Source organism: Perca flavescens, chromosome 13 (assembly GCF_004354835.1).
Source record: "Perca flavescens isolate YP-PL-M2 chromosome 13, PFLA_1.0, whole genome shotgun sequence".
NCBI lineage: Eukaryota > Metazoa > Chordata > Actinopteri > Perciformes > Percidae > Perca > Perca flavescens.
The window spans coordinates 22,530,255-22,544,651 of NC_041343.1; the positions used below are offsets into that span (position 1 = coordinate 22,530,255).

General features: G+C 41.4%; 1 protein-coding gene across 4 annotated transcripts in view; it reads right to left on the reverse strand.

The window, feature by feature from the left end:
* dpysl3 (dihydropyrimidinase like 3) overlaps positions 1-14,397 on the reverse strand; it is a 44,375-nt gene that overhangs the window by 11,521 nt on the left and 18,457 nt on the right. For all 4 annotated transcript variants that reach the window (XM_028595132.1, XM_028595129.1, XM_028595130.1 and 1 more), the window contains 7 exons: positions 9,556-9,644; positions 7,738-7,922; positions 5,481-5,645; positions 5,315-5,376; positions 4,407-4,487; positions 2,737-2,805; positions 775-895 (listed from right to left, as the gene is read on the reverse strand). In XM_028595132.1, the coding sequence (XP_028450933.1) occupies positions 775-895; positions 2,737-2,805; positions 4,407-4,487; positions 5,315-5,376; positions 5,481-5,645; positions 7,738-7,922; positions 9,556-9,644 (772 nt within the window). The remainder of the gene's footprint in view (positions 1-774; positions 896-2,736; positions 2,806-4,406; positions 4,488-5,314; positions 5,377-5,480; positions 5,646-7,737; positions 7,923-9,555; positions 9,645-14,397) is intronic.

Genomic DNA, 14,397 nt, shown 5'->3' on the forward strand with positions numbered 1-14,397 from the left:
ATGAAATCAACACCATGTTTTGTCTTATTTTAGTGTGTCTTTTAATCAAATTTCCAATTTCTTTCTGACCTTTATGTAAATATCATGTAAAATAAAACCTGTAGAATATACAACATTCCATCATGTACCTTTAGGTGTGCAGGCAGTTTCATTTCATACAATCCGTTTTTTTTTATGAACTTAATGCTGGATTGGATATAAACACACAGTTTAAAAGGGAACTATACAGTTTTTTAGGTTAATGTTCCTTAACTAAACAGCTTCTGAGTCATTGGAATGGTTACATGACTTTTTTCGAGTTGAATGGTGGTTGCCTCGCTTCTCCCTAGCGCCTGTGAGCGGAAAAAACACCTTTGCAACTTTAGGCCAGCGAGCCGCCAACCTCAGCGTCAGGAAGTATCGCGTGATGTCATGTCTCGCGATGTAACGAATTGCTTTAGGCACTGACTGCACACATGCACGCGTCCATCCAGAAACTGGCTAGCAAGAACATGGTAGTGGAGTTTTTCACACTATCTTCATGGCTGAGCCGGCAAAAAATTAGTAGAAAGTTAGGAAAGCATTGTCGGAGGAACAGAGAAAGAGGAAACGGCAGACTGACCGAGCAAGTTTTTACACAGTGTTGCCAAATATCTATTCCTAAGCTGTAGGGGGAGCTCTATAGAGAAACCATCGAGCAAAAAGAGAGAAAACAGCGAAGAAATTGCCAAAACTGCATAGCGCCCCTTTAAAAGATTCTGCCTTGTGCAGTGAAATTCAAATGCAGCTTTTTACCTTTTTTCCGGGCCTGTGAGATGATATCAGCAGCACTCTTGCTCATGACCCGGGTCACATAGAGAGGACAGTTGGTTTGGCTGGCGATGGTGATGGCACGAAACACTGCCTCCGCTTCCAGCTACAGAAGGGACAGCACATTGTGGTTGACTTGGACATGTTTTTCCCATTAGGATTTTCTCAAATAAACTTCAAATATGTTAACCACAGCAAACTATGTATTTATGGAGCCGTCTTATTTGAATAATTCATTTTTATCCAAAATAACAAGTGGAAGCTTGTAATTTTAACATAACAAACTGGAATGGTTAGGGATTTATTCAGTTATATTGAGTAGTTAAAAGTAAATTCATGAGATTAATTCATGAGAGTAAATTTATGAAATTCATGAGAGCAAACAAATGTTAAAATAAACTTTACCGAGGTCAGACAAGAGCGCCACATGCTCGTTTACCTAATTGTGTTTTTTTTTACCGTATTGTGATAACATTTATAAAATGTCCATTTCTATATTTTCATGTTTGAGATAGTCAGCGAGCAACAACAATAAAACAGCTTTCAATACAAAATGGAAACATAATTCCAGTAGAGGGCCAATGTATGCCTCCAGATATGACGGCTATCTGCTCTAAGGCGCTGACACACCAAGCCGATAATCGGCCGTTGGACAGTCTGGCGAGGTCAGTGACTCGAGTCTGTTCGGTGTGTTCCGTGCTGTCGTCCGTCTGAGGGGCTGTCGGCCTTCATTTTGGCCAATTTGACATGTAGAATCGGCGGGACAGGCACTACTGGCAGTCGGACTCAAATGAACCATCTGATTGGTAGAGTGCTAACCCGGAAACAAGGAGCGGAATGAGCATGACTAGAATCTCTCAAAATCTGATGAAAATCTTTTAAACTGACCTTTGTCGATCCGAAATGAAGACAGATTCAGCAACTGCATGGCCTATTTCTCGCTTAAAATGCTTTCAGAAACACGTTTCGGTGAATTATTTTAGTACAATATGAGATCGTATTCTTAACAAGCCACCATGACAGTCTGGCTTTGAATTTCCGGAGAAACCAGACCCACGTGACACGTTCGTCCAATCAGCTGCCGGTTTTCATTTTTGGGCGACAATACAGATTAGCGCTGCCTGCTGTTACGGAGACGTATTACATCTCATCGCTTTGGTGTGTTCCGAGGGACTTTTTTGACCAACTCTGGGAGCCTGATCACTCCAACTGCCTTTTCTGCCAAGGGTCGGCCGTCTGGTCAGTGTGTCTGCAGCTTTATGCACAAACACTTGATTATTGTGTTGTAGTCCACAAGTCTAACATGGGTCGAATAACCAAGAACTTAAAACCAAACAGGACAGCAGACACTATTAAACCACTAATCTAACTAGGTCTCTGCTCAATTAAAGTATGTTACTGGCTTTTGATTCTTAAGACTCCACTTACAATAACTGCATGACACTATGAGACTGGTGGGACAAGTTCACCCCGCTGAACCACAGAGTGGAAAATTCCAGTCAAGCTAAAGGCAGACAAGATGCTGAGTTGAGAGCGTGGCTTTCATTTCAATGTTTGTTGAAGGAACATTAGCGGCAACAATTGAGGGAACCAGAGCATTTTTACCCAACGCCTCTAATGTGTCTGAAACCACATGTGTGTAACAAGAACAATGTGTGTGAAGACCAGTCCAAGAACGTCATCGCGGACAATGTGAGTAAGTACAATCTTTGGAAAAACATAAAAGGTATCAAAAAACATTAAAACACTCAATATCTCAATACAAAGTATCAAAACAAATAGACGTGGCTATTTCAGTCTTCAAAATGTTCATGCCTACGTGTTTATAATAATTGAATGTGATTAGTGTATAGGTGCATAGTGTAGCTATATATAATATATTGTGTGTGTGTGTGTGTGTGTGTGTGTGTGTGTGTGTGTGTGTGTGTGTGTGTGTGTGTGTTATACCTCTTCTGGCCTACTCAGCACGTGTCCCTCCGGTCCAGTGATACCCATCTGCAGCATGCGGGTCTGCTCCTGTTGAACAAACACGCAGAAAGCAGACTGCTTAGCTCATAGGTATACTGTGTGTGGGACTATTTTTTAGTGTTCAGTGGTTTGAGTGCTCGGGCTGATGTAAAGTTTTGGTCACACTCCAACATGATATTCTGTTTCTGCTTCTCTCTGCCTGTGCAGAGTATATGAGCAGAAGTTTTGTCTTCTGGGTCAGGCCACACACAGAGGACTGTGGGAATCTGTTCGGACTGTTGAGGGTCTTTGTATACGTGTAGACCTATCTCCCAAATCTGGCTGCTCTTTTGTGTCATAGTAGGTGGAAGTTACCCATGCATGGAGACACATAGACTTAGCGTACCGTATGTCATGTCACCATGGATGCTTTATAATGATATGCTACTTTTTAAGTGTTAAGAGATATTACGGTATTTTTTAACCTGAATATTATTCACATAATTTGACTATTTTCACTGTGTGATGCTTACTAATGTCGTCATAAAGATACAGGAAAATTCCCGCAAGACAACTTGTAACTCAAGAAACTGGTGGTGTGCATGCGGCCACTGCTGCTTGACAGGACAGTCTGTTCTCCATATGGTAAGCAACATAAATTACAACACTTAAGCAGCATTAAGGGTCATTTAAGGAGATTTGTATTACCTATGTTGGCCTCTGTTGAAATGAATCATGTGCAATTTATGAAACATTTAGTAAAAAATGTTTGGTTATGTTAGCCTGAAGGTTTTCCCGCAAGTAGATGCCTATGCAGGTAGCTACCGTAGCTAATCCATGGGGTTCATTTCTGTTTACTTTTAGGTCGGACTTAGAGACAAGCGTTTATTTGAAAATCTTGAGGAGGATGCGCTCTTTGCCCCCATTGATTGTTTTTTTTCCCACTAATGTGATTTAAATTCTGTGGCGAAATTCTCTTTATTGAATTTTGTATTTATATTTCTGAAAGGGAAATTAAAATTGAAGACAGATTTTTCTTCAAGCAAGCATCTAGTGGTCAAAAGCGCTACAGCAACTTTACACACTTTGGCAATGGTTTCAGCGCATAGCCATGGTTTGTCACTTGTTGTCCTCTGTATCAGCACTAACAATGTGTATCACAAAGCTCTATCTCAGGAGCTCTAACGTAAAATAAGGGCATGACATAATCTGGCGGTTTAGACGTTTTTAGTCTTAAAGTTGATGGAAATCAGACTCCCTCAAAGTCCTAGTTTAAGACTAGACAGGAGAGCTGGGATTTGCGTATGCACATACACACCCAGTGACAGGATCCAGGCATGGTCTGGAGCTTTGATTAATACCAACCCTCTCAATCCACCGACTATTACAGTTCACATTCACTTTCATTTGGGTAAACTACACCCACACATTAGTGTCCTAAAGGAAACACATCCACCCTCTCATCGGTGACAGTGTGTTTAGTCTGTAGGTAGTGGAGATGCACTGTGATAAGGCTCGACCAGAAAGGTGAACTTAACTGACATAAATCACATTAAACCAAAACAGATCACAGAGTTGGACACGAGACAAGTCATTAAAGAGAGGGTATGAGGTGGGGGAGAAATGGGAAGAAAAGCTGTATCTGTCAGTTTAACTATCTTTATCTTTACCTCAGCAATGATCTCGCCATTTTCAGCATGGACCTCAGCGATGCCTCCCCTCTCCGCCAAGAAGGTAAATATATCATAGAGCTGGAGAAAAAAAAAGGCACAGAAACCATGAACAATTACAGTGGCACTGCTTTTATATTTAAAACCCTGCCGGGCTGTTGACACAAGAATCAGACACTCCTCTTTATTCTGGGGGTCACCCTCAAGCCACAATTTAAAATAAGACCACAATTTACATGATGTCTACCATGACACGCTGCAATTATTGTGTGTGGTCTCCAGAAAAGGTTAAACTCTTGTGGGATGAGCTGCAGTTGCTGTTATGTTGCTGCACCACAGTTCCTTGGTGAGCTGCATGACATCAGTTTTTCAAGCTGGACTATTTCAGTTGCCTCATGTGCTCCCCTGAGCAACCGAATTAGCTATGGCTGCATGAGAAACACAAAGGCATGCCTCACACCGTCTGGACTTACACTTTTCTACATTTACCAGCAAGAATTACAGTATGAACTCACACTATGCATCACTGGCTACAAGTTATATGAGGACAGGGTGTTTCAAAGGAGATAAAAAGATTAGATTTAAGGAATGGGGAGAAAATGCCAGTCCTCGTTCCACGTAAAGCTAATATTAGGTATTATCTAGTCTGACATAGCAAAATCAAGCAGAAATCATCCAAAGTTACAGTGTTTTAGTACAAACATTCAAGCTTTGTGACACAATTCTACTTTCTGAGCTGCAGTGGAAGGATATCAGGGAAAAGTTAGACTGCAGAAACCTTATATTAGCTTGTGCCTTTATTCACAAAGGGAGAACTGTGGATTTTGCCTTCCATCTCTTTACTGCCAGTATGGAGACAAAGAAAAACAACATCCTTTAAAGTGTACACTAAGTTGAAGTTATTGTACCTCACTGTTACTCATCTGGTAGTAGTCCTTGTAAGCCATGTACACCTGGAAAGAGTTTACACCTGTAACAAAGAAATACAACAATCAGAAGAAACCATTTGAAAAATGCTACTTAAACCCCCCCTAAAAAGGTAAGTAGATGCTATGTTATGCCATCACAGCCTACCTTTCTCCTTGATGAGGTTTTCCACCTCCTGCTTTACGCTGTCGTTCCAGTGGGTGATGTCCACGTGGAGGGAGTAGTCGCAGCAGCTCTTCTCATCGGCCCACTGCCTCCACTGGTCATAGGCCGCCATCAGGCTGCAGCCGGGATCTGGGATCACATGGTCCACTGGAGGAGGTGGATGGTAGAAGAGAGAGGACAGAGACATTTTCTTTTTTTTTTTAACCTTTATTTATTCAGGGAAGGTTCACTGAGAGGAAGCCTCTCTTTTGCAGGAACGCCCTGATCACATTCACACAGTTGCACACATTCATACCTGGACGCTGCCCAGTACAACCACAGTCTGATCTGCTGGCCATTGAGCAGCTCCACTAGAGCGGTTGGAGGTTAAGGGCCTTGCTCAAGGGCTCAGTGGTACTAATGAGGGAGGGACAAGTGCTACTCTTTCACTTTCCCCACCCAGATTTTATCCTGTGGGTCTGGGGATTGAACCGACGACCTCCCGGTCACAAGCTCTCTTCTCTAACCTTTAGGCTTAGGCCACCACTGCCAATGAACGGACATGAAGGGAGGAGGGGAGGAGAAGAGAAGTTTGTAGGGAGAAAAGGGTTTTAGGAGAGGAAGAAGGTGATGGATGCAGACAGGAAAGGTGGCAGGTGAAATAAATAGACAGACAAAGAAGTGACAGAGTGGGTTGGGGATAGTCACACGTAGGGAGAAGAAGATCATAGAAGAAGGTCATATCAGGATTTGTCTGCTAGTGTTTCTGTGTTCTCCCTGTATTGTTTATCTTGCATGATCAGCTGTCTGTCTGAGTGCCTGCAGTGCTCAGCCAGTGGGGACCAACCTTGTCAGATGTCACATTACATTTTGAACATCTTTGTCCAGGAGCCAGTGTCCTTGATGAATATGGGGCCACTTCAACTGTGGATATTTTCCGAGTCACTTTTGCTTTTGGTTATGTAACCACGATCAATTATTTGGATTAAAGTTTGGCACACAAGGCCAGTGGATTGTTCCTGATGGGATCACCCACGCTTTTAGTGACTGAAAAAATTGGAAGTTCTTGTGTTACAGCATTTAGTGTATTGCCAGCAAGATTTGAGGTAAATTGAAACATATATTTCAATATATAATTAATAGACCAAGAACTTAGATGTCCAAAAACTATGGTCAACATTAGCTCAAACAAATATGAAAATAAGCAAATAACAATTATGCTTAAGCACATCAAACTATGAATATAACAAAATACATAGACAAGGTTTTTAATGTATGAATTTGCATTATTTACTGTTTAAAAAAAAACAAACAAACAGTGTTTGCATTTGTGGATGCTTGTAAGAATATTTGGGGAATATCTTTTGTTTCTGTTTTCACTGAAATTATTCATGGAGAGACAGTACACAATAGTATCCCCATGCACAAAATATCCTGCTTTATCTTACTCAGCTGTAATAAAATAAGACCGCCTGCTGGCGCAGCAGCTGACAGGCATCTTTATCTCATTAAAGATGAGCCAATCTGCTTATCTGGTCTCTGCATGTTAATAGGATAGAGCTGAAAATGGCAGCCACCAAAAACAACACTGTTGTTTACTATGTCAACCATCGGAACTACTTTTCTGTCCACCGCCATACAAACACAACGTCATCTGTTAGCAAAGACAGACATATAGTATACCATACACCGAGGCAGATACAAAACACAGTATTTTTTCACTTTCTCTCTCACTTATCACCCACTGGAATATAATCCCTCTATGAATGGAGCCCATAAATAGAGCTTACTACAGTAGGACGTCTGTTAGTGAATGTGTCGGGTTAAACACAGTGCAAGACAGCAGCACCCAGCCTAAAAAATGGTATTAATGAGACTGTGGTGCCTACCAGCTGTTAGCTGTGATAGGGCCTGCTCTGTCAGCTACATGAAGCACACATGCTGTACATAGACAAGGAGCATGAAGACAGACACTGGTGCTTTATTTCCCTGGAAGTGTTTCACTCTATGCCTCCCCCCCGTCCCCCACCCCCCCAACCCCCTCCAATCCTCCCCCCTTACACTCAGTCTTTTGTATGGCCCTCTTTTGGAGAGCTGCCCCAAAACAGACCAAAACCGTTTCCCATCTCTTTCTCTTTTCCTTTGTTCGGGTCTCAGCCCTCCTTCCCCTCCTCTTCCCCCCCCCCCCCTCTCTTTTTAGCTTCAGTCTCCATCTGAAATTCAACTTTACTGTGTGGACGACCTTTCCTACAGCCCTTACCGATCATGGTCGTGCCTCCAGCAAGAGCAGCCTTTGATCCCTGAGCAAAGTCGTCCACGGTTGTGGTTCCACGGTACGGCATCTGGAAGTGGGTGTGGATGTCAATGCCACCGGGGATCACCATCTTCCCGTTGGCCTCGATGGTCTTCACCCCACCGGGAACGATCAGGTTGTCGCCGATCTGCCTGTTGAGGGAAGAGGTTATTGTTATAATTGTATGGTGATGCGATGTTGCATCCACAAAGATGTTTGGACAGCAGAAAAAAAGAAAATTGTATTACTATTTGTGCTATGCAATGACAATGAATTGAATCTGAATCTTGGATGTCCCTACATTCAAAATACGCTGATATAATTTCAAGTAAATTAAGATCACAACAAATGATTAAAGGTTCCTAAACACTGATGTGCAGAACATTGCTGATTTCTATATATGTGGTTGCAAACGGTTTTAACTTTAGACTGAACCCAAATCAACATCAGCCACACTTGAAGCAGCCCAATGTCACCATGCCAACACATCAACATTTCAACCCTGCTAAACAAAATCCTGTTGTTCAGACTTTATAGAGGAGACAAGCCAGCCAGACAGACAGAAAGGCCGGCAGAAGCCAGTGTCTCTGTGAGTTTGCCAGCAGCCCAATGGTCCAGCAGGCATCTGGGTGTTTATTATGCAACACCAGGCTTTTCATGGGTGCCTCTCTCTGAAGTGCCTCACTAAGGGGCAGTGGGGACAAAGGGCCTATAACTGGAAAAGCAAGTGAGAACAGAACAGGGGGAAAAGAGAGTGACAGAGAAGACAGACTGATTCAGGAAGACACAGAGAGAGTAACTCACCCAAACGACCCTCACCTTGTCTGTTGGGACAAATACATGCTTATACTGGCACATTAAATTGGGGCCTAGACCATACCATACCTTGTGTTTGACCCAATGGAACAATGAATTTGTTTTGCTCAGGTCAGCTGGCAGGACAAAGTGTGCATGATCAAGCAGCTTGTGCTTATGCATTTATTCACTGAAGTTTCCATATCACTCATTCTGGGGGGGAGTCAATTAGACGGATATATTTAGTTTGGTTTAATAAAGACTGCAATATTTGACTTAAAGTTTCCCTGTGTAACTGAGAGTGATGCAACCAAGCTTGTGTCACCTGTCTCAAGTCAAAACGTTTTCTTTAACCTGTCGCATGACCCTTCTTCTACACATTCTTATCAGAATTAGATACATGCATACATTAATAATGAATCTAATCTTCACATTTGAGGTCATTAAGATTTGTTAACCTAAGTGTTAGTCTCCTAGTTCTGTCTATTGCAACGACTGGTCATGATAAAAAGAATCCTATTTGAGAAACATGGACTATATACAATAAATATTTCAAGGGGACTACTTTCTGCATTTCCTTTTACTTTCAGTCAGACAGATTAAGATTATCTCTGTGACGTTGAAGCTTATGGAAAGCTGTAGGCTCGTGGTCCTTGCCCTGATTGATGTAATTCTTGCAGGTGTCCCTAATCTCTACAACAACAATTGGGCGAGTCCAAATGGATAAAGATATGATAATAAGGAACCCAAATTTCCCATTAACATTTACACCAATTCACCTGGCCAACCCATCTGATGGAATGATCAACATGTCTGACTTAACATTTTGCACACATCATGAAAAATATGTAAGTTTCTGTAACAGGATCTGCACTCTCATAAGAAAGATGCAGTTTAACATGAGGGAGTGGAAACAGATGATATACAAACAACTGAAAGACAGCAAATGGATGATGAGCAGAGCAGAAAGAAGGACAGCGGAGGACTTACTTAATGAGGCCATCCTCCATGTAGATATCAGCATGGAAGGACTGGTCATCATTCACAATCCTCCCGCCTTTGATCAGAAGCCTGTCGCTCTGTAGAGAAAGGGATGGGAAGAGGGGAGGGCCAAGAAAAATGTTATGATTCAATGTAATTTGCTTCCAACAAAGACCCACTTTGGCTTGAAACACTCAAGTAAGCAAGCTTAATTCGAGGACAATCTACTGAGCCAGATCATTTCTGTTGTATATTTAGAGCTTTTTTACTCCTCTGTGGTTAGAATATGTCCTTCTTGTTTCACCCAGAGGAGATGAACAATGTCTCATTTATTCATTCATTCATGGCTAGGTTTTGTCTCATGTAAACACACCACATACAGTTTAGCTTTTGTCATACATGTGTCCCAGAGAGGCCACACCAAATGTTAGGATGGTGTTCTTGTAGCACTCAACAAGAATTGGTTGAATTTGAAACTGATGTGCTGCTTTTCTGTATTGCTCGACTGCTCTGTGGTCAGTCTGCGCATTTAAAACTGACCTAATACAGTGACTAATCATCATCACTGTGAGCAGCATTATGGCATCGGCAAAAGGCATAATACTGACCGGGTAAATCTGGGAGTGCCGGTGGGATCACATGTATGCTTCACAAAATCAGCAACTACTTCTGAGGTTCACATTTCTCAAGTAATGATGATACAATTATGAATAATAATTCTAATTTCAGAAGAAGGTATTCATAGAGATAGGCGTTCAGCTTTCACTGTAAGTTATATCCCCCGGCATTAAGATAACCTGGACCGGGCATGGTGATAACCTTTGGGAGGATGACATTTTGCTGTTGGAAGTAGAACTGAAGCTGCTTTTGACTGATCACGGATTAACATCTTAACCACATTATCCAGATTTTGTTTTGCAACAACTGTAGATGTTATTTTCTCAGTACAATCCATTTATCTAAAAGACCGAACGCCATCGGCAATATTCACGAGGCAGGATATTTTTTAATCTGCATGAGAAAACAGCAATCCCTATCACTAAATGTGATTGGTGCTCTAAAATGAAACTATAAAGGATTGTCACATCTGAGGAACCCTTCAACCTTGCATTCCGTAATGTGGTCTGATCTGGGCGTTGCCAAGACGCCACACAGTAAGACATCAAATCTGCTGCTGCACCACGGACTGACTCTAGCAGGGCGTTGCCATGGCGACACGTTGACTGCAGGGAGACAGACTAGAGAGGAGAGCAGACTGGGCGCCTGGTTTTGCTGACTTGTTGGATAGCTACCTCAGTGAACAACTGGCTGGCGAACACGGTGGTGGGCTACATGGAAAGAGGGGAGTTGCTAGTTGGTAAATGGGCAACTGTGCAGGTGGTTGGGCGAACTGGTTAAGATGGTGGTTAATCGACTGGCCACATGATGACGATTGGATGAAACATAGTCTGATATGCAGCAGTTCTCTGCTACGGCATTTCAAGTTGAATGTCTTGGGGGTCTGGCTGTTGGGACAAAACCACCAATACATATATATCAAATATAGTAAATGAATAATCAATAGTTACAGCCCATCATGAACAGTATTTATCTTCTGTGTGGGAAAAAGAAAAAAGTTCTTGAATTTCTGGAGAAACAAATGTGTGTTTGTAGTTAAAGTCAACCTTTATGACTTATGAAAAACGACAATATAGTTGTATCCTTAACAAGTGCAGATTCAGTAATACATTCACACTCTATGGCCGGACTCAGTTCTTCGCCCTGCTTAGAGAGACATACTTCCATATTTTCCCAACAGCACATGTGTGCAGTGATTTACACCCCTGGCTTTAGACCCAGTGTTTCATCATTATAATGAACTGCGGCCACACCCTCCCACAACAGAAAAAAAGAGGAAAAGCACAGTATGGTTTTGTATAGTGCAGCTCAAATGATACAAGCTCTATCTGCTGAGCTCATAATCACACGCAATGTGTGTTTTTTTTTTATCTTTGTGTGTATGTGATGCAGATGGTGATGGAGTAGTGTAAAACAGAGCCCAGAGAGCTTTCCCTGGAAACCACACCCTAAGCAACCTATTACAACACACAGTCATCAGTGGCTGGAGAACAGCACCGGCATAGATCATTCTGTAGAGCAATAACACTGTCGCTCATTAGCTCAGAGACTATTCCTTCGTTCTCCTAGTTATGAACTTGAAGGAGTGCATATTCCGGACTTCATTTCATCTTATTCTCTAATATGATTCTAAGTCTGATAAGGATAAAATGGATGCTTTAGATATAATCAAAGTCAGCACTTTAGAACCCATAAACTGCCAGCACTGACAACACTTATAAAAGACTGCATCAGACGAGTAAAGATTTTTTTATCTGATTTATAATACTGCAGCAAGGGGTGTGTCCTCATGCATGGGTGCCTTACTCAAGTGCTTCAGCAGGCACACACACACACACACACACACACACACACACACACACACACACACACACACACACACACACACACACACACACACACACACACACACACACACACACACACACACACACCCCTTTGTTGGTTTCTGCCCACTCTCCCCACTGGCCTATAGCAGCATGCAAGAGACTACAATCATTTGACAATCAATAGCTTTCCATTTCCATTACAACCCAGCAACTGTCAGTCTGCTGATTTCAGTATTCCTCAGTTAGTGCAGCTGCCTGTGACATACATAATGCATGCCTGTCTGTGGACTGTATTTGATACAAGACTTGAGTTATTTCCAGTCAGTGGAAAACTAGATATTAACAGTCAAACAATTTCAAGAACACACAAATCTAAATGGCAGGCCGTATGGGTGGCCAAACTTTCACCCATAGCTTTGTCAAAGACACATTATTTTAATGGGGATTTTTGTCGTTAACACTTTTTAATCTGACATTATAAATCTAAATGCAGACTGGCCATTTATTGTGGCTTTTTCCTGGAATCTATGACAAACAGACCGCCACATTTCCAACATTTAGTAGAAAATTTACTACAAAGTGACAGAATGCTGATTCCCAATGTTGCCACGATTATGTGGTTAAAGTGTGTCATAAGACTGTTTACTGTTTCAGAATTGTTACAGGATTCTGTCATTTTTCGAAAAAATTATTTCTCAGCTTTTCTGCATTATTTTAACTATAAATAAAAGGAAGTTAGTTAATTACGGTTTTAAGAGTTCCATTTGCAGTAAATTTCTTCACTGTGTAACAGAACACAAACTTTTGTGACATTGCTGGAGTTAAACCATCTGTTCCATTATGTTGTTATGGGACTAAACCTAATCATTTGCAACACAAACGTAATGAACGGATACCGCAGTCATAATGCTGTGAATTTTTGTTGCAGCCCTGACTTTGGCAAGGATGGTTAAATTGCAAGCATGAAATTCATGCATGTTGTGGTAAATGTATGATCTGACTATAGATGACTACTGCTTTCTCTATCGATGCCGTTTCCACCGTAATGGATATTGAATTCAGTTGATTCTTGCCCACACTTCCCTCCTGAATCCTTCTTGGACATTGATTTTAACCAGTTCATATAACCTACCTTATTTTAAAACTCCCACAATAAAATCAGGAAAAGGGATATGCATTGGTCACTGTCTGCCTGTTCGAGACATAGTATTTCATATGCCACTGATCAGAATTTCATAAAGCGCCCAGCTTATGCCAATCACTGGTTGGATATTTGAATAGAACTTTAGATAACAATCCATCTCTGTTCTTGTACTTTGGAGCATTCGATCCTGTGAAAATACACAGCTCTGCCCTAACCTACCTGAGCAATAGGAGGAGATTGTGAAAAATATCTTGATGCATTCAGAGATTGAATCATTCTGGTTTGGACTGGAAGGGGCAACTTTTAAACTGGCACGAACCCATTCACCAGACATTGACCAAAAATAGTGATGTTCTATCCCAGAATAAGTAGCTAGAGCAGCCACAGAGCAAGGCGAGGTACAACCAGACTAAAAAGCATGTCTATCTCTTTCTAAAGAGATTTATTTAAATAGTTTGTACACTGTGTAGCATTCTTCAATTTCAGGCATTATGACTAAATGTACATGAAAATCCAACAAAAGAAAGTATTTGCTACAATTTGTTTTGTTCAAAGTTTATATTCTGTTAAAAAAACATGCTTAAATCGCCCCTTTTTCCCATCTCATCTTATACTCAGAGTGCCTTGAGACATTTTTAATCTATTTTAAACATTTAATTTTAGATGACAAATATTCATATTATCTTAAAGGGTTAGAATATATTGACACAAGACAACAATGATGGTGTGTTGATGTTGTGATGTTGATCCTAATTTGCTGTGACCTTCCAGGGTCACTGACCATGTCCTCGTTTGTCAATTATGTCACTGTTCCAGCGCCCAGATTTTGGAAAGAAAAAATAATCTCACTGGATGAGCTGCTCACTGTAGTCATTGTAGTTTGTTCAGTCCGTCTTTATTCGCCATAAACTGCCAATATACAGACTATATACATAAGCTGTAGGTAACTAGCCAGCTGGCTAAGTAGCAACGTACGCACCACCATGTGGAAGTGTGTTGTTGGGTGTTTGTGTGATAGCAAACTCTCAGAACTTTTATTTTCCTCCAGTCTCTCGGTTTTCTTCTAGTCTCTGTATGCTTATGTAGCATTTTGTTTGCATCTTTCCATTGCCTTTGAATGCACCTTGTGCCCCCTGTTGAAATAACACAAAGCAAGGATGAGTTCACTAAGATTAGTGCACTAAGCTTAGCTGTTACTGGCCTATAAAAAACAGAACAAAGTCTGCAGTACAAATTGAGGTGCTAAAACTACACAACCTA